This window comes from Oenanthe melanoleuca, unplaced genomic scaffold, assembly GCF_029582105.1.
Source record: "Oenanthe melanoleuca isolate GR-GAL-2019-014 unplaced genomic scaffold, OMel1.0 S001, whole genome shotgun sequence".
In the NCBI taxonomy this organism is placed as follows: domain Eukaryota; kingdom Metazoa; phylum Chordata; class Aves; order Passeriformes; family Muscicapidae; genus Oenanthe; species Oenanthe melanoleuca.
The window spans coordinates 4460782-4482788 of NW_026612650.1; the positions used below are offsets into that span (position 1 = coordinate 4460782).

Below are 22007 nucleotides of genomic sequence, written 5' to 3' on the forward strand. Positions count from 1 at the left end.
CCTTTGCCCTCTGGTGCTAAGGAAGGCATTAAGCCAGTGATTCAAGAATTGAAAGATCAAGGAGTAATTATCAATACTCACAGTCCTTTTAATTCTCCAATTTGGCCAGTGAAAAAACCTAATGGAAAGTGGAGACTGACAATTGATTATCGCCGCCTGAATTCTAACACAGATCCCCTCACAGCAGCAGTTCCAAACTTAGCTGAATTAATAATATCAATTCAAGAAAAGGCTCATACCTTTATGGCTGTGATTGATGTAAAAGATATGTTTTTTATGATACCTATACAGCCAGAAAACAGGGATCGCTTTGCTTTCACATGGGAAGGACAACAATACACATTTACTAGGTTACCTCAAGGGTACCGACACTCTCCCACCTTAGCCCACCATGCCTTAGCCCAAGAGCTAGAAACCATACCCAAACCTGACACTGTAGCTGTATATCAATACATAGATAGGAGGAGAAGGAAAAGAAGAAGTAGGGGATGTGCAACAGAAAATAATTTCCCACCTAGAAAGCCTTGGTTTGCAGATTCCTTTAGAGAAAATACAGAAACCCTCACAGGAAGTCAAATTTTTGGGGATTTTCTGGAAGGGTGGAATGACATGTATTCCCCCTGACACTTTAACCTCCTTAGATCAGATTAAAATGCCTGAATCCAAAAAGGAACTCCAACAAGCTTTAGGATTATTAGTATTTTGGAGAAAACACATTCCAGACTTTTCAATTATTGCTAGGCCTCTTTATAACCTGTTAAGAAAGGGGGTGAAATGGGACTGGAGCCCAGCCCAGGAGGAGGCATTACAATTATTGATTTTTGAAGCAACAGCCCATCAGGCTCTAGGCCCTATTCACCCAACAGATCCTTTCCAGGTAGAATGGGGTTTCGCTTCTTCAGGGTTGTCTGTACACATACGGCAGAGAGGGCCTGAAGGCCCAACAAGACCTGTTAGCTTTTACTCCCGTATCTTTAAAGATGCTGAAAAAAGATACACAATCTGGGAGAAAGGATTATTTGTTGTTAGCCTGGCTCTTATAGAAGTAGAAAAAATCACAAGACAACAGCCAATTGTATTGAGAGGTCCTTTTAAAGTAATAAAAACAGTTACCTCTGAGACCCCGCCTCCAGAAGGGGTTGCTCAGCGGGCCTCTGTGAGAAAATGGTATGCTCAAATAGAACACTACTGTCACATTTTCTCAATCACTGAAGGTGCTGTAAAAAATTTGTCAATACAAGAAACAGAGAACTTGGAATAGCAGCCAAGAAAAACCAGCTTCAGTAATCAAGGTAGCCCCTCCCTTCTCCCCTGAGCAGACAGCGAATGCTTGGTTTACTGATGCTTCAGCCAAAAGAGAAGGAAAGGTGTGGAAATATAAAGCTGTAGCCTTACACACTTCCTCTGGTGAGCAGATCATTACAGAAGGGGAAGGCAGTGCCCAAATTGGAGAGCTTATAGCTGTTTGGAGTGTTTTCCAAAAGGAAAAACAAAATACTTCCCTTGTTTGTATTTACACTGATTCATATACTGTTTTTAAAGGATGTACAGAGTGGTTGACCTTTTGGCAACAGAATGAATGGGAAGTTAATAGGATTCCAGTGTGGCAAAAAGAAAAATGGCAAGACATTTTACAAATTGCAAGTCAGGGGTGAGTAGCCTCTCACCAGACAGATGGGAATCCAGCAGGAGAATGGAATAACAGAGCTGATGAATTAGCAAGATTGAGCCCCCTGAAAAAGGAAGAAATTACTGAAGATTGGGAACGGTTGCTGGAGTGGTTACATATAAAAAGACAACACACAGGTGCAAAAGATTTGTATAAAGAAGCTCATGCTCGAGGTTGGCCTGTTACCAGAGAAATGTGCAAAACTTGTGTATCAGCCTGTGAGCAGTGTCGCAAGCGGCTGGAGAGACACCCTTTAGAGGATGACCCTTTACACTTGAGAGGAGGAAAAGGCTTATGGGATGCATGGCAGATAGATTATATTGGTCCCTTTAAGAGATCAGGAGGAAAACATTTTGTGTTAAAGCATTGCAGATATGGTTTGGGACCTTCCCAAAACCACAAGAAATTCAATCTGATAATGGGTCCCACTTTACTGCTAAAGTAGTGCAAGACTGGGCACAAAGTGAAGGAATAAAATGGGTTTTCCACACCCCTTACTACCCACAAGCCAATGGAATCGTATAAAGGACCAATGGTCTCCTGAAACGGCTTCTAAAACCACAGGAAGGAAACTGGGATGGACGGTTGCCTAAAGCCGTTCAAGGTGTAAATGAAAGATGGGGGGTGAATGGGTGTCCGAAAATCAATGCTTTTTGCCCCAAAGCCCCAACCACAACTCCTTCATTAAAAGGACCTGATAATCCTAAGAATATAGCTCATTATCCTGGACAACCTGTCTTAGTAGACCTCCCTATGATAGGAGAGGTACCACTTGTGCTGAAAACTCCTTTGAATAAATTTGCATGGGTAGCATCTGATGCTGTGGGAAAACAATATCGGATAAATACCCATTGGATTATTCCATCATTTTAACACCCTGCCACTAGATGGCAGTTTTTACTGTGTTTATAATTGCAGGTGATCTCCGAGGGACACTTCAAATGACATGAAAGCCAGATAACAATGTTAACATTAATAATACTCCTCTACATCCTACCATACCTGCATGGCCAAAGCCCAGCTGAATGGCCATGGACCCAAGCTACCATCAGGTACACCAGTGCTCAAGGATCCTACCCTGGAGGTCGTCGCCCAAACCTAGCGACCGTAGTGTTGCATAACTCAGAGGTATACCATCAAAATGAGTGAGACTGGGACCGAAAGGACTGGGTCCAGATGTTAACTGGGACAATTGGTGAAAAAATTGAGGTAGGATGCAGAAAGGTAGAAGGAGCTTCCCATGAGAAAGCCACATCCATTGCAGTTACTGGAAACCTTTTGGAACCAAACATAACAAGTAGTTTGCACCCCAACATTACAAAGTCTCTTTGCCCCACTACAGGGTGGGGATGCAAACAGCACACCCCTTTTTTGTTGTGCTGTCGGCAGGATAATGTTGGTAATTACACCCTAGACCCCAGCACCAACAATGTCGAAATCACTAAACTTTGTAAGCATGAACCTACCGACTGCTGGTACAATTTTACCTTAATCAAACCAACCTATGTGACATGTAATTGGCAAAATGACCCTACAGATCCGTCAGGCTTACAAGGTTTGACTTACAAGTTCAAAATAAATGCTGTAGCAAAACCTGTGTTAACTGCAGTAATCATACACCCTGATATGCAGTTTCCCCTAGTGCTGGATAGCAAAAATAAAGTTTTTCCTCCATTTACACTAATACAAGGTTCTGATATTGCCATCCGATGTGAGTTAATTGTTGGATCTCTTGTTGAACCCATACACAGCTCTGGTATAGGACCTCATGGCCGTGTTTTACACTGTGAGACTCAAAATCAAAATTGTTGGTTGAACCTAACTGATGTGCAATTCTCTCACAAGGTGATATGTGGTGAAAACAATACTAAATACTGGGGAGAATTAGATATTAATGTTGTAATACCTACAACACCCATTACCCAACCACCGGTTGTGCTGAAGCCAAATATTTTTGAAATTGGGCCTTACATAATTAAAAAAACTGGTCAACAAATATTGTTTAATCCGGCATGGTCCCTTAAACAAGTTAAATTATTGATGCAGAACAATGTTTCAGAAATTCAGCCAAAATGTTCACCATTTTTACAAACTTCGTTTCAGGGTTGGACCACCTGGCTGTGGAAACAGACTCCTTTCAAAAAACGCATGGCAAGAGACATAACCGGTGTTGTGGGAGCAGGATTGGGAATTCTAAGTAGCATTGATTCAGAGGTATTAATGAACAAATTGGTTGCCACCACCAGAGACCTGACCAAACTGAAACAACCTCTGCAGTCCTCTTTGACAGCCCTGGGGACGCAACAGTGGTTGTTATCAAATATTTTACCAGATTGGGAAAAGGCAAATGTGAATGATCACAAATTGATAATTGACACTCTTGGTGCTGCTCAAAACAACATCTCCCTAGCCCTCAGCTGTGTCCAGGCGCAGCTTTGGATGCAAACAGTTGTTGCCTCAATTATAAGGGAAGGAGAAGAAGGTATTTTCCCCACTGAAATCCGGACAATAATTTGGGACAATGCTAATGATTTTGAAAGGAAGTTTCAGTCCTGATGGAATTTGGTAAATTTTACCTACAACCCCAGTACAAATACAGCCACAGCCTTTGTGCTGACAATACGTAACGCTTCAGTGCATTTGATATACCCCATCATTGCATTAGGATTGAATCATGATGGAGCTATTCTCTATCCTTTTGAGCATAGAGAATGGGCCCGTCAAATTGGTGAGAAATGGCAAACTGTTAATTTGGAATCTTGTGTTGTTCGGGAGCAACAGGGTTTCATTTGTGAAAGCAATGCCATTGTGGCCCAAGACATCTGTTTAGAAACAGAGCAAAATATCTGTCATTTTGAAATACATCTTGATGAGACTCCTGCAACAGTGCTGGTGTACATAGGTAATGGATGTGTGTGTGTAAGAACTGCTTGTAACTTAGTGTTTGTAGAAAATGTAGCAGTGAATGTAAAGAATCATTCAAATCTTTGTGTTCGTAATTTTACCACAATTATGGGCTGTGACTTTTCCTATACTGTCCCAGTTATGTCTTATCACCTTTTGCAATCCAATTTTACACTAATTCACCAATTAGCACCTGCTCCCATTGGAATGAACATTACTTTGATTAAACAATTGTTGCTTCACCAGGACTTAATTGAAATCTTAGAAAAGATCAAGAAAAATGGACAGAAGACCCTGGTGACTGTTCATCATGATGTGAGAGAGATACATCGGGTTTTAGAAAGGGTAACAAGGGATGCTGAACCCAGGTGGTGGGATACTCTTTTTGGGTGGTCACCTACTGCTACCAGCATCCTAAACAAAGTGTGTCACCCCATTGTTGTGCTTTTAATTTTGGTTTTGATCGGTTTTGTTTTGTCAGCCATTCTATACATCCTGAATTGGAGAATAGTAAAACGGTTGACACAATTAGCATCAACAATGGAAGCACATAATCTGATCATTACTCCATCTGCTAAAGATACCCCGAAAGTTATTGACACCAGACAAACTAAGCGAGCAGTAAAAGTTAAGCCTGTAATAGCAGATTAATTAAAATTGTTTGTTGCTTCTTATGATTGGTATTATTATTATTATTAGTTTTAATTATGTTTAGAAACATATTATAATCAATATTGATTTGCTTTAATATTATTTGGAAGTTATTTTATTGATTGATTTGCTTTAATAATTGTTTGAAAGATATTTTATTAATTAATTTTGATTGTTTGAAAGTTTTCAACTAATATGATCGTAATTTGTTTGAAAAATTGTTTTTCAATTTGTCATGATTCTGATTTGTTTGAAAAATTGTTTTTCAAAATTGTTATGAAAAAATTGTTTTCAATCAATTTCTTGTGATAATTTTGCTATATTAATTTTGTGTCTATTTCTTTCCTTTTCCTTACCTCTTTCCCTCTTATCTCTGATTTTTTCTGTCCCTGTTTTCCGGGATATGCTACCAATGACAGGTCCTGAAGATGCTACATCGTCACAACATCACACTGCTGGAGTTCCTCAGCGACGCTCGTTGGTCACGGGGTGGTGTAAGAGTCCATCTAAGAGCCTCTCGTTTGTTCTGCCCAACGACCCTTGCCTGAGGCCTAAAGAACTGCAGTTTAAAGGCGCTGGCCAGGGAAGAGAAGAATGCCAAGTGACTGTTCTCAGTTGGTGCCCATCCCAACCAAGGGCGATCTGCTCCCTCAGGTGTGAGAACAATGGACTGGTCACGGTGTGTTGCTCCTACGCAGGCTACTTGCTGCAGGACTGATCACAAGGACTGATGGTGTGCCTGGAGCTTGCCATGATGCACTGCTCCTACGCAGGCTGTGGGCCTGGAGCTTGCCATGATGCACTACTGCTCCTACGCAGGCCACTTGCACAGCGTCCTGTTTCCACCTGCTTCTTTGAGCAACGATCTCCACATACAATAGTCCATAAATCTTTCCCCCTTTTTGGCCAGTCGCCCGATGCCTTGGAAAAGACTATAAAACATACCTTCAAACTGAAGACCCCTGAGATCTCCCCGGACGGCAACGGACCTCGGCTGCTTCCACGAAGATCGTCTGCCCATCTTGGTAGCTATAATCCCAACCCCCTTTTTCTCTCTCTCTGTCTCTCTCTCTCTGTCCCCCTATCGCATTCTGTTGGCACTAAATAAAAGTGCATCTTTTGCAAAAGTAAACTGGTTTTGTCCCCTGTTGTGTCTTTTGCGCTTTGAGATCCCTAAAACAACCTATCAGGACTCCGCATGTGGTGTGGACCATGACACACCACCGTGTCTGCCTGAGCCTCCTCTTGTCCAAGATAAACATCCCCAGCTCTCTCAGCCACTCCTCACAAGACTTCTGTTCCAGACTCCTCAACAGCCTTGTTGCCTTCTCTGGACCCACTCCAGCCCCTCCATGTCCTTCCTAAATTGAGGGCCCAGAACTAGACAGAGCACTTGAGGTGCTGCTCAACCAGCACAGAGGAGGAATCAAATGCCCTGGTCCTGCTGGCCACACCATTCCTGATCCATAGGAGTCCCAGGGGTTGGATGAGGGAAGTGGTGGGGACGGGTGGGGACAAAGTGTAATTGATTGTCAGCCATGAAGTGTCTTGAATTTCATATCTCTTCAGATTGCATTAAAAGTTGCTGGGGGTCAATATAAATTCGACATGGCTGATATCAATGTAGAAACAGGAAAAAAGACAAAACTGTTCTCTCAGCATTATTTTAGATAGAAAATATTCATTTTGAATGCACTTCTGAAATTTGTTTACTTAACCAGAGAAGAATTGAAAACTTCATTTATTCCCAGGGCCTTCTCTTGTTTTGGTGTTTTGAACAAATATTTAGGAGTCTTTGTCATTGAATTCCTGAACTGAACACTCGAGAAAATAATGGCCTCTTGATTAGTAAAATTCATCAGCATCCTCCAAGTGTCAGAGGATTCATCCTCATCAGCGCAGGAATGAACAGAAATGGGCACAGCTTCGTGGCTGCCCCAGCTCTGGGATGGGCCCTGGGCCTGGAGCAGGAGCAGCTCTGCAGGGCCCCAAGGCTGGGGCTGTTGTGCTGGCCTGGGCAGATGGGATGGCAGCAGGGGCTGCAGAGCTCTCAGGAGCTCAGGGAGAGGGGAGCAGGGCACACAGCGAGCCTCCTTTTGCCTTGGCCAAGCACCTTGTCACTCACCACCCACTGACCACCCCCACTGACGACTCCCACTGACCACACCCAGTTAACACACCCATTGCCAAGACACCAATGCCACACCCCACTGACCACACCCAATGACTACCCAATTGACCATACCCCTGCTGAACACACACCAGTGTCCACACCCATTGCTCACAACCAGTGACCACACCCCAGTGACTACACCCAACTGACCATCCCCACCCAACTACTGAAATGACCACATTCACTGACCACAGCCACTGACCTCACCCACGGATCACACTCACTGATCACACCCTAATGACCCCCAACTGACTGTACCCCTACTGACCACATCCCCACTGAGCACCTGCACTCACCACCCCAGTGACCACAAGCACTGACCACACCATCACTGACCACATCCCATTTCCCACACCCTACTGACCACCTCAAATGTCCACACCCACGCACCACACCCCCCTGACCATCTCCACTGCCCACACCCACTGACCACAATCCACTGACCACCTAACTGACCACATGCCACTTACCACACCAACTTACCTCTCCTTCAGTGACCACAGCCAGAGCCCAAACACCAATGCCTACATCCCACTGAACACACCAATTAACAACTCAGCTGGCCACAGCCCACTGACTACACCCACTAACCACACTCCACTGATGACTGCAAGGACCACTGCCCACTGGCCCCAAACACTGATCACACCTACTGACCACCCTAATAACCACACACAATGGTCACCCCACTCACCACAAGGAAATGACCACCCAAGTGACCATACCCGCTAACCACACCCACTGACCACCCCTACTGTCAAAAAGGACCGCATCAAGTTACCACCCCTCACTATCCAAACCCACTGACCAAACCCACTGACCACCCCCAATGACCACTCAACTGACCACATCCACCCACCACACGCACTGCTCACACCCACTGACTACCACCACTGACCACACCAATCACCACACCCCCTGAGCACCCAACAGACAACCCTCATCCAACTGACCATATTCACTGACCACTCCCACTGACCACAGCCAGTGACCACACTTGCTGACCACACTCGCAAACCCCCTCCGCTGACCTTACCCCAATAACCGCAGCCCACTGAGCACACCCACTGACCACACCCCACTCCCCACACCCATTGCCCACAATCAGTGATCACACCCCATTGACCACACTGCACTGACCATGCAAACTGATCACAAACCACTGACTACCCAAACTGACCAAACCCACTGACCACCCCAAATGATCACTCACAGTGACCACTCACTACTGACCATCTGTATGGGCCACTGTGGTAATTGGATCAACTGAAATTAGAGACATAAACCTGAGAACCTGGCAAACCAGGCACTGTGAAGATGTTAATTAGCACATTCCAAAGTAAATTCTCTTCCTAGCCCTAATTATCAGTTGATCTGAGAGCTTTTGCCATAAAAGGTCAAGTACTCCAGGACTGGACCTTTGCCCTCAGCTATTCCCTATGGACTGTGAACCCGATCCCCTGACCCTGGTCTTTGGTTCCTGCCTATCCTTGGATAACATCACTTTTGGACACTGCTTCACATGGATTAAAGGATGTCTTGGCAAACCATCACACTTGTCCTTCTATTAATACAGTCACACTATCACCCAGCTAAGCCGGTGAAGTTGTTGCCAGGGGAGAACCACCAAGCAGCACAACACCTGGGTACCCCCAAAACTCACCTGGATAACCTGGGTACCCCTTGAACATGTGGATCACCTGAAACCCCTGGAGCCCTCCCAAACTGATGTCCCCAAAATCCTTGTTGCTTTGACAGGATAAACCATGTCCCTAAATCCCCATTGCCTGTAATGGGTGTCCCTTGTGTACAAATTCTTATTGACTTCAGTGGGGCAGACTCAGAGTCCTGTTTATCCCCATTTATTTCCCAGTGTTCCCATTTATTTCCCAGTGGTCACACTTACACCCCAGTGCTCCCATAACCTCAGTGTCTCCCCTTAGCAGCTCCCAGTGCTCCCAGCTTAACCAGTAACCCTTTCTGAACAACCGCTATTAAGGGGTAGACCTGGTGTCACTAAATCCACATTGACTTCAATTGAGTAAATCCAGTGTTCCTCAAACTCCAAATGACTTCAATAGAGTAGACTGGTGTCCCTCAATCACCTTTGAATTCAATGGATAGATCCTATGTCCCAACATTTTTGGTGCTAAAAATCCCACTTTTGGGCTTGAAACTCCAAGATTTTGGGCTGAAAACAGAGATTTGGGCTTACCTAGAGACACGGATCCAGCATGGACCACAGGTGAGGGATCAGGGATTCGGGATTGGCTTCCAGGAATTCAACCAAGACTTCCAGAGCATCAGGACCTCAGTTCTAGAGTGGAAATTACCAGAATTCAGCCAAACATTTCCCTCAAATTTCCCCAAATTTCCCCATTTTAGCCTCAAATTTCTGCACAATCCCATTTGATTTTATTGGTAGACCTGTTTACCCTAAATCCTTATTGATTTCAATAGGGTAAATGTGATGTCCCAAAATCCCCACTGACTTTAATGCAGTAGACTTGGTGTCCCTACATGCCTATTGAATTCAATGGAGTAAACCCAACAAAATCCCTATCGAGAGATTAATATTACAAGAGACAGGACAATTGAGAGAAATTGTAAATGACGGTTTATTGCTTTACTGTATCAGTCTCATAGAAAGGTGAGACATTAAAGGTGTTACATCCAATGCCATAATATCAGAAGCCAGCTCATTCTTGGTTACAATGCCTTATGTTAGTTTTCTAACCAATCAAACACTTCTATGAACTTCGCTAGTGTCTCTTTACACCTCTCATTAATTGCTTTGCTTCTCATGGCTTTGCTGCAATGTGTCATTTTACAAACAATCATATAACACTTCGCAAACCCATATTGATACATCTTAGGCTTCTAACTAACTTTTTAATAGGTTTCATTGCTAAATATCTAAATCTTTCACTATCTTAGTTAAGATATTGCTTTGCTTTCCTAATACATATTTCTGTTTACTTGAAACACATTTCTACATAAATACAAACTTATACTCTTGTTTCATGTCTATTTTACTCTTAATGCTCTAAGTCTCCAAGCTTTCTCCAAGGTCTTAGGTCAAGCTTTGGATCCATCTCTGTCTCTGAGCCTGTATGCACAAGGCACTGAGAGCTCTCCATGCCTCCATTTCCTACACCATTGTCATCTCTGCCTCCAATTTCCTGCTCTAACTGGATCCTGGGGACACTTTCTCAGTCGTGTCCCCTCAGTAGGACCCATGAATGGCATTAGAAACTTTGGAGTTTGATTATGACTGAATTCTTGAGAGGTTTCCTAGCAAACCACGGTCCTGCCTTGATTCCCTTCTGGTCTAGTGCAGTTCATTTGGAAGATTTTCAACTCCAGTTATGGAGAAATATGTTGAAGAGCCTCTTAGAAATATCCATTCCTATTTTAAAGGGTGTATTTTACTACTCTTCTCTTTAGAGAAGAGGTGATTGCAGCATTCTGTGATTGATATTTGTGATAAATGGAATTGTAGAGGATTCTCAAAGCCTGACTGAAAGCTCACACATGTGTACACATGTACATGTGTATGCAAACTCTGAGATAACGTGTGCTGACTTAGAAAGAAGGGAATAGAGAAGACATTGTTGAGAGGGAGATTGAACTAGAAATAAGTTTCAAACCATGGCCTTGCAAAAAGACCTGATATTCTGGAGAATCAGAACTGTGAAAGATGCCTTGTGGCAAGACAATGTGGGGTAAAATAATAGGTGATTGATGTTACAAGTATTAGCACCATTGTGGGGCAAAAGTTAAAATTTTTAAGATACTGTAACCAGAAAATAAGTTTGCTTCTGATAGAATGACAATGAGTTTTACATCTCTTATGTTTCACCCTTCAACAAGATTGATAATGAAATAAAATCTTTTAAATGCCTCTCAGTTGCCTCATCTCTATAGAACTGCAATTTTCCAACAGTGCTGAGTCCCTGAACATCAGTCCCTGAGAGGGACCTGACGGAAAACATCTCAAGAAAACAAAGTTATATTCAAACTCCAAAGTTTCTTGAAGTTTTAATGGCTCCCACTGAGGGATAAGACTCAAAAAGTGTCCCCAGGTTCCAGTAAGAGCAGAACACTGGAGGCACTCATGACAAGTGGGAAAAAAAAAAGGGAAAGGTGTCTCTGATGCTGAGAAGACCTGGATGTTTTTCAGGAATGCCAAGGGCAGGACCATGGGGTGGCCCCTGCCAGGCTGCTGAGCAGGGACAAGGAGGCAATGAGGCCCCAGCACAGCAAGGCTCACTTGTCCCCTGCTGGCCTCAGGCCCAGGGCCAGCAGCCATGGCCCAAGTGCTGCAGCAGTTGGCTCTGGCAGGGCCTTTCAGCTGCTGCCCATCCCTGTGCCCTCTGCAGCCCAGGCTGTCCTACGGTGTCCATGCCCTGCGCCTCTGTCCCTGCGGCTGTCGTCATCCCCCGGCTGCCCCACCTCGCTGGCCCTTCCTTTGCTGACAGCTCTGCGTCCTGCCTGCCTCTGCCTGGACACACAAAGCCTTGGGCTGCTCCAGACTCTTTCTGGAGGATGTGCTGCACCCCAGCCCTACCCTGGGAGAGAAATTCCTTTCTCTCCATGTCCAGTTTGGCCTCTTCTCTGCTGTCCTCAGTCTCCACTCCACTGAGCACAGACCTTCTTTGTCCTTATACAGTGGTCATGTTCTTGCAGCCTCCAAACCCCATTTCTGGGTGATTTCTGGACCCTCTCAAACATTTTTCCAAATTAAAACATTCTTCTCATAATCTAAGAAAATCACCAGAGGACAGGACAGCCAGACCTGTGTGTTTTGGATACTTTTGTCTTGGTGCAAACCTTGGATAGATGCAATTTTAGATGTTGAATCCCAGTTTTGGCCATTGACACTTAGGTAAGAAGGGACTTCTCCACTTGAAGGAAAGCACAGAGTCCCAGTGTTTGGTGATAGATAAGAGACAGCCCGCAAAAGGCCAAGGCAGCCAGAGCTGTCTGTCCTTGCAGCTTCTGGCTGGGAGAAGCCTTGCATATATGGAACTTTTTCTGGGGAATAGCAATTTCAGCCTTAGGCAGCAGGAAAAAGGGATGGTTCCTTTCCATAGAAAGGAAAGCACAGAGCCCCAGTGCTCCAGTGGGTGATGGTTGTCAGCCCTCCACATGCCAGCGCCAGCCAGACCTACCACGTGTCCCAGAGGAGGCCAAACCATCCAGACCCTTTCCATGTGCCTTTGGTTCCATGATGCCCCACAGTGTCACAATGGTCTCCATGGTTCCAAAGGGATCCCACAGTGTCACAGTTACCCCTTCATTTCAGAGGGTCCCAGTGTCACCATGGTCTCCACAGGAAGGAAACCATGGAGCCCCAGCGTTTCAGGGACTGATGACCTGCAGCCACCAGAGGCCAAGGCCAGCCAGACCTGGATGCAATGGAAACTTTTGTGTAGGAGCAATATTTGAATCTAGTGGAAGTGGAATCCCAATTTTGGCCATGGGCACCTGGAGAAGAAGAATGGTTCTTTTCCACAGCAAGGAAAGCACTGAGCCCCAGTGTTTGAAGGCAGGTGAGAGCAGCCCTCAAGAAGACAAGGTGAGGCAGACATGTTGGTAATGGCAGCTTTTGTCTAGGATCAATCCCTGGATATTGGGATTTTTTTTTAAGGGAATTCCATGGGTGTCTGGATGAGAAGAACAGTTCTATTCCTTTTTAAGGAAAGCCCAGAGCCCCAGTGTTTCAGGAGCACATGAGAAGAGACCTTCAACATGCCAAGGGCAGTTGTACCAGTCAGGCCAAGCCAACCAGATCTGTTACCTGTTCCCTTGTTTCCATGGGGCCCTTCAGTGTCACACTGGTTGTGTCATATTGGATCCTTGGTTCATGAGGCCCAGATGTGTCACACTGGCCTTTTTTTCCATGGGATTCCAGTGTAACAAAGGTCCCTTTTTTCAATGAGGTCTTGCAGTGTCGTAGGGGTTTCCTTGGTGCTGCAGTTTCACAACAGACCCTTGGTTCTGTGGGGACTCACAATGGCATAAGAGTCCTCTTGATTGCATGATGACTTTCACAGCCCCTTGATTCAACAAGGCCTCAAAGTGTCATCACAACCTCCAGGATTCCATGAGGTCCTGAAGTGTCACAATGGACCTTTGGTTCCATGGGGTCCAGCACTGTTACATGAATCGCTAGTTCCATGGGACTCTGTAGTGTCACCATAGACTCCTTGGTTCCAAGATGCTACACAGTGACAATCATACCTTGGCCTTACAAGACCTCACAGTGTCACAATGGTTCCTTTCTTCCATGAGGCCTTGCAGTGTCACAATGGGCTCCTTGGTTCCATGGGGCCACAAAGTGTCACAGTGGCCCCTTGGTTCAATGAGGTCTGTAAAGCCTTTATATATAAGCCTTTATATTTTTAAAATCCTCTACTGCATTTGGGTGTAACTCTAAACTCCATATAAAGTGTTAGTTAATTGTCTTTATATTTTGATCAGACAAAATAATTCCTCTGACACTCAAGGATAACCTACAGCCTCAGACTCTGAAAAGTATAAACAAAAGTGAATTGTGGGGGTAAAAAACTGGGGAAATATGACAATTACCTGAAGCTGTAATTGCAGGATTAACCCCTGATATGTAAATTGACCAAATTTATATCTGTTTGAAAAACTCATCACCACCATCCATCTTGGGTGTAGCATCTGGGAGGCTTTTTACAGCCCAAGGTGTGTCTACTGAAGGCCTTTAATAAGTATCCACTTTACTCTTAACCTTCTAGGTAGCTTCTCCAAGGCATCACCTGTAGTGTCACAATAGTCTCCATGACTCCATAAGGCCCTGCAATGTCAAAACAGATCATTGATTCCATGAGACCCCCCAGTGTCACAATGGCCCCTTGGCTCCATTGAGCCCCACAGTGCACTATGAACCCCTTGTGACAAAATGCCCTGAAATGCCACAATGGCCCTTTGGTTTTACGAGGTCTCAAAGTGGCCACCGTGGTTTCATGAGGCTGTGCTGTGTCACAATGGACCCTTAGTTCCATGATGCCCAATAGTGTTACAATGGTCTCCTTGGATCTGCAGTGTGAGAATGTCCCCTTAGTCCCTTGGAGCTCACAGTGTCACTATTGTGCCCTTGGTGCCATGAGTCCCTGCTGTGTCACAGTGGCCCCTTGGTCACAATGGACTACTGGTTCCATGAGATTTCCTACTCTCAGCAGCAGTTCTGCAGTGTCACCATGGACCCTTTGTCCCACGAGATTCTGCAGTATAACATGGTCACCTTGGTTCCACAGTGTCACAATGGACTCCTTGGTTCCGTGAGGCCCTGCAGTGTCACAATGGACCCACGGTTGCAGGAGGTTCCATAATGTCACCATGGCTTCCTTGGATCTGCAATGTTAAAATGGACAATTGGTTCCATGTGGCCCTACTCTGTCAAAATGGATTTTGGCTCCACGAGCTCCCACGGTATCAAAAGGCGCCTTTGTTTCCTGAGGTTCCATAGTGTCACAGTTGACTCCTTGGTTCTGTGAGGCCCTGCTGTCACCAAATCTCCAAAGTATCAGAATAAGTCTCCTTAACACAAATTTGGTTTTGAAGAGGACAGATTTTTTTTTTTTCAGATCTCAAGTCCAATATGGGATAATTCCTATCCTTATGTGGACACATCATTCTACAAGTGTGTTGCTTATATTTGGTCATGACGTGTATTAGAATTTACCCATTTCCAAAAAACACACACAAAATTCCCTGGTTAAGAGAATGAAATGCACCTTTGAGCCAGATGTCTTCTTCTTGTCTTCCAACCATCCTTACTGGGAAAGCAGCCCCTAAATGCCTTGTTACTGTGCTAAAAGTTCACAGGCCCAGTAAAAATTGAATTGAACCTCTTGGTATTAAGGAAAAGGCTATGTGTGCCCAGGCAGGGGCAGGCAGGACGCAGAGCTGTCAGCAAAGGAAGGGCCAGCGAGGTGGGGCAGCCGGGGGATGACGACAGCCTGCAGGGACAGAGGCGCAGGGCATGGACACCGTAGGACAACCTGGGCTGCAGAGGGCACAGGGATGGGCAGCAGCTGAAAGGCCCTGCCAGAGCCAACTGCTGCAGCACTTGGGCCATGGCTGCTGGCCCTGGGCCTGAGGCCAGCAGGGGACAAGTGAGCCTTGCTGTGCTGGGGCCTCATTGCCTCCTTGTCCCTGCTCAGCAGCCTGGCAGGGGCCGCCCCATGGTCCTGCCCTTGGCATTGCACATCCCCAGAGCCCAGTGCCCCGGGAAGAGCCCTGAGCAATGAGGGAGGGACAGGATGTGCCTTCCAGGGGCTGGGGCTCAGCCTTGGCCCTTTGCATTCCTGAAACACATCCAGGTTTGCTCAGCATCAGGGACACCTATCCCTTGTTTACCTTCACCTGTCATCACTGCCTCATTTGTTCTATTCTAACTGGAACCTGGGAAAACTTTCTCAGTGGGACCCATTAAAAATTCAACAGGAGTTTGAATGTAACTTCGAGTTATTGAGAAGTTTTTTTGAGCACTCTCTCAGAGACTGAGTCTGATGTAAACAGCACCAATTCCCCAAGAGTGTCGTTAAAAGTCCTTGTGCTGTGTCTGTGCTGCTGAGCTGGGCTGGGCTTCTGGCACAGAGGCAGCTCCCAAGGTAAACCAAGAAGAGCTCCAAAAAGACATTTCTGCTGAGGAGCAGCTCCTCTCCCAGCCCAGCAGGGCTGAGTGCACTGCCTGCAGGCACTGAGGGGACAGGAGCCAGGCACAGACAGGCTGAAGGCAATCAGGACTGGGAAGACGTTGAGCTGAGACTTCACTTGGGGAAACATCTTCACAGCCCTGGACATGGTGAGTCTGTGGGTGCAGGGCAATGTCCCCTGTGCTCCTGGAGGGATCTCCTGGAACCAGCACAGCCCACAGCCTGGGGGATATGTCAGGAGGACTCTCCCAGTTTCTCTGAGGCACAGCAGGAGGAGGAGGATGTGCTGCAGAGCGGGGCTGCCCTGGGCACCGTCAGAGGGTTAGGGCAGGATGGCTCCTGCTGCCAGGGATGGCTGCAGGGGCTGAAGCTTGGTCTGCAGCCAGGGCTGCCCAGGGCTGTCCTGCAGAGCAGCTCCTGCAGCCCTCAGGGCTCTTGGCCAGCCCAGGGAATGTGCCACCTGCCAGGGGCAGCTCTCACCTGCCTGGCAGCTCCCCATGGACTGTGAGGAGAAATTGGAAGTGGAAGGAGCCACCCCCATCAGGGCAGATTCCTCCTGCTGTGGAGATGGTGCTGCATGGCCAGGGCTGCTCTCAGCTTTCTCCTCAAGCAAAGGGAAAGGGGCTGTCAGGTGTGTGTGTGTCACTGAGACTCCTCCATTGTCCCACTGGGCATCAGCAGATCTGCCTCAGATCTCCCTCGCAAAGTGCCTCCTCACCCTCCTCTGCCTACAGACAGCAGCAGCAGCACTTTGGCTTGCAGCATCTGAGTTTGTCTGAGCTGCCCTTAAGGCCCTGCTGGCAGGGAGATGTCCCTGGGCAGTGCCCTGTGCTGGGAGGGGTGTGCAGGGCAGAGCTGAGACCCCAGGGCTGGGCTGGGCTCTGGGAGCACTGGCAGGGAGAAATCTTGGATAGAGAAAAACATCTCCCAGTAGGCACAACTGCAGACAGCAGAGAGCCAGAACAACCCTGCATATCTCTTCCTGTCCGGCTTCACAGGTAAAGACAGAAGAGTTTCAAAAAAGTGACATTTAAATCAGTCCTTACAAAGAGTCCGCTTTATTTTCAAGCATGTTTTAAGTGCAGTCACCCTGAAATTGGAGAGATAAAATGATTAAAAAACCTGTGTGTGATCAGCAGTCTGACTGCACTGGGATACAGGGACCCTAATTTTCCTTTGTGCTCACCAGTGTTCAGTCTGACAGCAATGCTGAAGATGAGGCAGTAAGTCAGCAGAAAAAAACCGGAACTCAAAAATTTTAAACCAAGGAAAGTGAAATTACCTTGAAAAAAGACAAGTAATGTCCAGTGAAAAAAAGAGCATATGATTGACTCAAGGAAATCTGTCCCACCTTGTCAATGTTTTCTTTCAACAGTCCACAATGCCCCAAGTGAGGAAATGTCCAACAGCAGCTCCATCAGCCACTTCCTCCTGCTGCCACTGGCAGACACGCGGCAGCTGCAGCTCCTGCACTTCTGCCTCTTCCTGGGCATCTCCCTGGCTGCCCTCCTGGGCAACGGCCTCATCATCAGTGCCGTAGCCTGCGGCCACCACCTGCACACCCCCATGTTCTTCTTCCTGCTCAACCTGGCCCTCACTGACCTGGGCTCCATCTGCACCACTGTGCCCAAAGCCATGCACAATTCCCTCTGGGACACCAGGACCATCTCCTACTCTGGATGTGCTGCACAGCTCTTTATGCTTGTCTTCTTCCTTGGATCAGAGCTTTCCCTCCTGACCATCATGTGCTACGACCGCTATGTGTCCATCTGCAAACCCCTGCACTACGGGACCCTCCTGGGCAGCAGAGCTTGTGCCCACATGGCAGCAGCTGCCTGGGCCAGTGGCTTTCTCAATGCTCTGCTGCACACAGTCAACACATTTTCCCTACCCCTGTGCCAGGGCAATGTCCTGGGCCAGTTCTTCTGTGAAGTACCACACATCCTCAAGCTCTCCTGCTCAAACTCAAACCTCAGGGAACTTGGACTTGTTACTGTTAGTGTCTGTTTAGGTTTTGGCTGTTTTGTTTTCATTGTTTTCTCCTATGTGCAGATCTTCAGGGTTGTACAGAGAATCCCCTCTGAGAAAGGACAGCACAAAGTCTTTTCCACCTGCCTCCCTCACCTGGCTGTGGTCTCACTGTTTATCAGCACTGTCACATTTACCTACCTGAAGCCCCCCTCCATCTCCTCCCCATCCCTGGATCTCTCCCTGTCAGTTCTGTACTCGGTGGTGCCTCCAGCCCTGAACCCCCTCATCTACAGCATGAGGAACCAGGAGCTCAAAGCTGCAATGTGGACATTGATGATGGGATTGTTTAAGAAACTGTAAACTTCTTGCTAGTTTCTGCAAGCCACTTGTAGTAAAAACCATGTTTGATACTATTTCTTTGGTTTGTGGTTGAATTGCTCTTTTCTTGCCTTTGATTTAATATTTTAATATATTCAATAAAGAAATGCCATTCCCTGTGCCCTTTCTCATTTATTTTCTCTCCATCTTTCCTATGGCCACAGACTGGGTCGATGAAGAGTTGCGCTCTCAGTGGGTTAAAATTAAATAAAGGATCTCCCCGCAGAAATTTCTCCAGAGAACCCCTTTTGTTCCCTTTTCTGGAGCTGCTGCAGCAGTGTCTGTGTGCAGAGCTGGGGCAGATCAGTGCTGGCACAGCAGCTGTGCCCAGCAGCAGCAGCACTTGGCTTTGCCAGTGCTGCTTCCGTGCCACTGCCCCGCTGCCCTCCTGCCCCTCGTGTTGCTGCAGGGCCTGAGTGCTCTCGGGGCCGGGCACAGCCCTGGGGGTGGCAGTGCCGGGGCTGCAGCAGGGACAGGCCATGGGCACTGCTGGGGCAGTGCTGACGCCTCAGAGCAGGGCCTGGGGGCTCCAGGTTCCTTGCCCAGGCTCTCTCCACAACACTTGGCCAGGCCAATGCTGAGCAGAGAAAACCCCCATGAGCAGACCCAGGCTGGCTGTGGGCAGTCTGGGGGCAAACAGCACGGCTGGTGCTCTGCAAGGTCCCTGCAAGGGGGAGACCCTGGCAAGGAGCAGCAGAGCAGGGGCTGATCCATCCCCACTGCGCTGGACACCCCAGGGCAGCGTCCCAGAGCATCCTCATGCACCTGCCAACAACATCCCCCCTCTGCAGCCCTGGCCTCTCCCCCAGCTCACACAGGTGCCGCATCCTTGCAGGCACAGACAGGCAGCACTGGCTCAGGAGCCCCTGTTTGCACTGCACAGAGCAGGCGTCAGCACCCCCATGGTGCTGCTGTGGGGAGATGGAGCTGAGTGAGCACAAATGCCATCAGCCCCTGGGGCCAGCACGGGCTGAGGATGGGAGGGAAACCACTCAGGTTTGTCATGGCCTCTGCAGTCAGTCAGAAAGTTTGTTCCCATGAGCTGTGAGTTTCCTGTCCCACTGCAGGTGGTGTTGCTCAGAGCCAGGACTGCCTGGCAGCCTTCCCCAAACTGCCCTGAGATTTTCCTTGGCTTCACCTTTGCTTTCATTGCTCATCCCTTGTTCAGATTTCTTCTTCGTGTCCATCCCTGTTTCCTCCCCTGCAAATAGCCCATCCCTACTTGCCCTTTCCTTTCTGGTCCCACTCCCCATTTCATTTCCTGACCTGGCACCATGGGAACATCCTCTGCGGAGCAGGATCATTGTACAAGTGCTTCAGGAATTGTCTGCAGGCTCCTGCAGTGCCTCGTGCTGCTCCCTTGCCAGAGGCACTACAGGCCAGGGGGGCACATCTGGGCTGGTGTGTCTGGGTATGGGGCTCCCTGTTCTGGGCAGTGAGGAGGGGCTGGAGAGGCTCTGCAGGACTGACAGGATGGGCTTTGGGGCTGTGTGGAGAAGCTGAGGGACCTGGGCTGCTGGACCTTGTGAAGAGGAGGCCCAGGACTCATCCTGCAACTGCTCCAGGGGTGCTTTCAGAGAATCACAGAATCAGCAATGCCACATCCTGAGGTGTCTCCTTAGACCTGAGATCACCTTAGGTGGACATGCAGGTGGTCTGGAACCCAGCTCTTTCCAATTCCCATCAATGAGAGATTGCAGAAGGCTGTTCTTAGAGGTTTTCATGGTTGTTTATTCTTCCTTATCTCAGGAATGCTTTGTCCAGCGAACAGCAGTCTGCTCGCCAGACGTCCAGGGCAGAATCTGCCTGGTAGAGGCAGGACTTATCTTTTATAGTCTAAATTACGTACTAGGTATTTACAAATGACCCCCAATACAATACAATCTTGTTGCATGGTCCAGCTTTGTTCTCATCCAATCTAAAAGTGCCAGCGTGTCACCCAGCATGGATGACACGGAGAAGAAGGAGGAAGAGGTATCCACACCCCCAATTCTCCATGTTGGCCACGTGTCCCTTATCACAAACATTCTAGAAATCTGCTAATTCTACATTCTAACAGTCTAATTTACACTCTATTTATATTTGTGGCTTGCATTTCTTCTCTCAATGTGGGTAAATTGTTCCAAGGAGCTAAATCCAGCCCCTGAGACACCTGGGTTTCATTCGAGGGTCTTTGGGGACTCCGCCAGGGGAGTCTTAAGCCTTCCAGGGAAGCCAGAGGAATACTCTGGACTCTCACACATTGTGATCCTGAGGAGTCCAGTGGAACCAAGGGACCCTTGTGACCCTGCATGACGTTATGGAATCACGGACACCATTGTGACACTCTGCAGCCTCATGGAACCAAGGGACATTGTGTCACTGTGCAGTCCCATGCAACCAAGAAAACCAGTTTTACACTCAAAGGCATCATGGAGAAAGTGGACCACTGTGAAATTACAGGACCCCATGGAAACAAGGGGCCAGTGTGACACTCTGGGGCCCCATGGATCCAATGGAACAGGTAACAGATGTGGTTGGCTTGGCCTGACTGGTCCAACTGCCCTTGGCATGTCAAGGGTCTCTTCTCACATGCCCCTGAAACACTGCAGCTCTGGGCTTTCCTTCAAATGCAAAAGGACTCTTCTCCTCTATTTACTCATGGCCAAAATGAGATTCTGCCCATTCAAAAATTCCATATATTCAGAGATTGTTCCTAGACAAAAGCTGCCATTGCCAACAAGTCTGGCTGCCCTTGGCTTCCTGAGAGCCACCTCTCACCTACCTTCAAACTCTGTGGCCATGGGCTGTGCTTGTTATGGAAAAGAACTGTCCTTCCCACCCAGGCAAGGTTTTCTTCCAGTCAGATAAAGATGCCAGGACAGACAGGCCTGCCTGGCCTTGGCCTCTGGTGGTCGCCTCTAATTCTAACTGAAATATTGGGGCTCTGTGCTTTCCTTCCTATGGGGAGGAACAGGCCTTCTCATCCACATGCTCATGGTTGAAACTGGGATTCTGCCCCAAAATTCTGTATATCCAAGGGTTGTTCCCAGATGAAAGCTTGCCAGGACAGATAGGTCTGGTTGGTCTTGGTCTTGGCTCGTCTGCCCATGAAGCACTGGGGCTCCATGCTTGCCTTCCTTTGGTAAAGAACCATCCTTCTCTCTATGTGCCCATGGCCAAAATTAGGATTCTGCATTCCAAATTCTGTATATCCAAGGGTTGTTCCCAGACAAACCAGTCAGGACAGACAGATCAAGCTTGCCTTGGACACTGGTGGTTGCCATTCCTCAGCTCCTGAGCACTGAGGCTCTGTGGTTTTCTTCCTGAAGACCATTATGACATTGTGGGGACCTTGTGAAGGGGGCATTGTGACACTTCAGGGTACCATGGATCCAAGGGGCCATTGTGACACTGCAGAAGCAAAGAGAACATTGTTACACTGTGGAACCAAGGAAATATGGAACAGGTCTGGCAGGCCTTGGCCTCCTGAGGACTACCTGACAGGTCCAGCTGAATTTGGCATGCCGAGGGTCACTTTGCATCAGCCCCTGGAGCACTGAGGCTCTGTGCTTTCCTTCCTATGGAA

At 47.5% G+C, this 22007-nt stretch overlaps 1 protein-coding gene and 1 long non-coding RNA gene across 2 annotated transcripts; one reads left to right on the forward strand and one right to left on the reverse strand.

Moving 5' to 3' along the window:
• Positions 1-1136: 1136 nt before the first annotated feature.
• LOC130266227 (uncharacterized) lies at positions 1137-6343 on the reverse strand. The gene is made up of 3 exons (XR_008842782.1): positions 6170-6343; positions 1668-1733; positions 1137-1217 (listed from the first exon to the last, which is right to left on the reverse strand). It is a non-coding gene; the product is annotated as an uncharacterized LOC130266227 (long non-coding RNA).
• Positions 6344-17833: 11490 nt separating this feature from the next.
• LOC130266196 (olfactory receptor 14J1-like) lies at positions 17834-18460 on the forward strand. The gene has a single exon (XM_056515564.1). It carries the CDS (start codon positions 17834-17836, stop codon positions 18419-18421), a length of 588 nt encoding a protein of 195 aa, XP_056371539.1. The 3' UTR covers positions 18422-18460.
• The last annotated feature ends 3547 nt before the right edge of the window (positions 18461-22007 follow it).

Coding starts and splice junctions, on each gene's coding strand:
- LOC130266196 (XM_056515564.1), top strand. CDS start 17,834: ATGTGCTACGACCGCTATGTGTCCATCTGCAAACCCCTGCACTACGGG.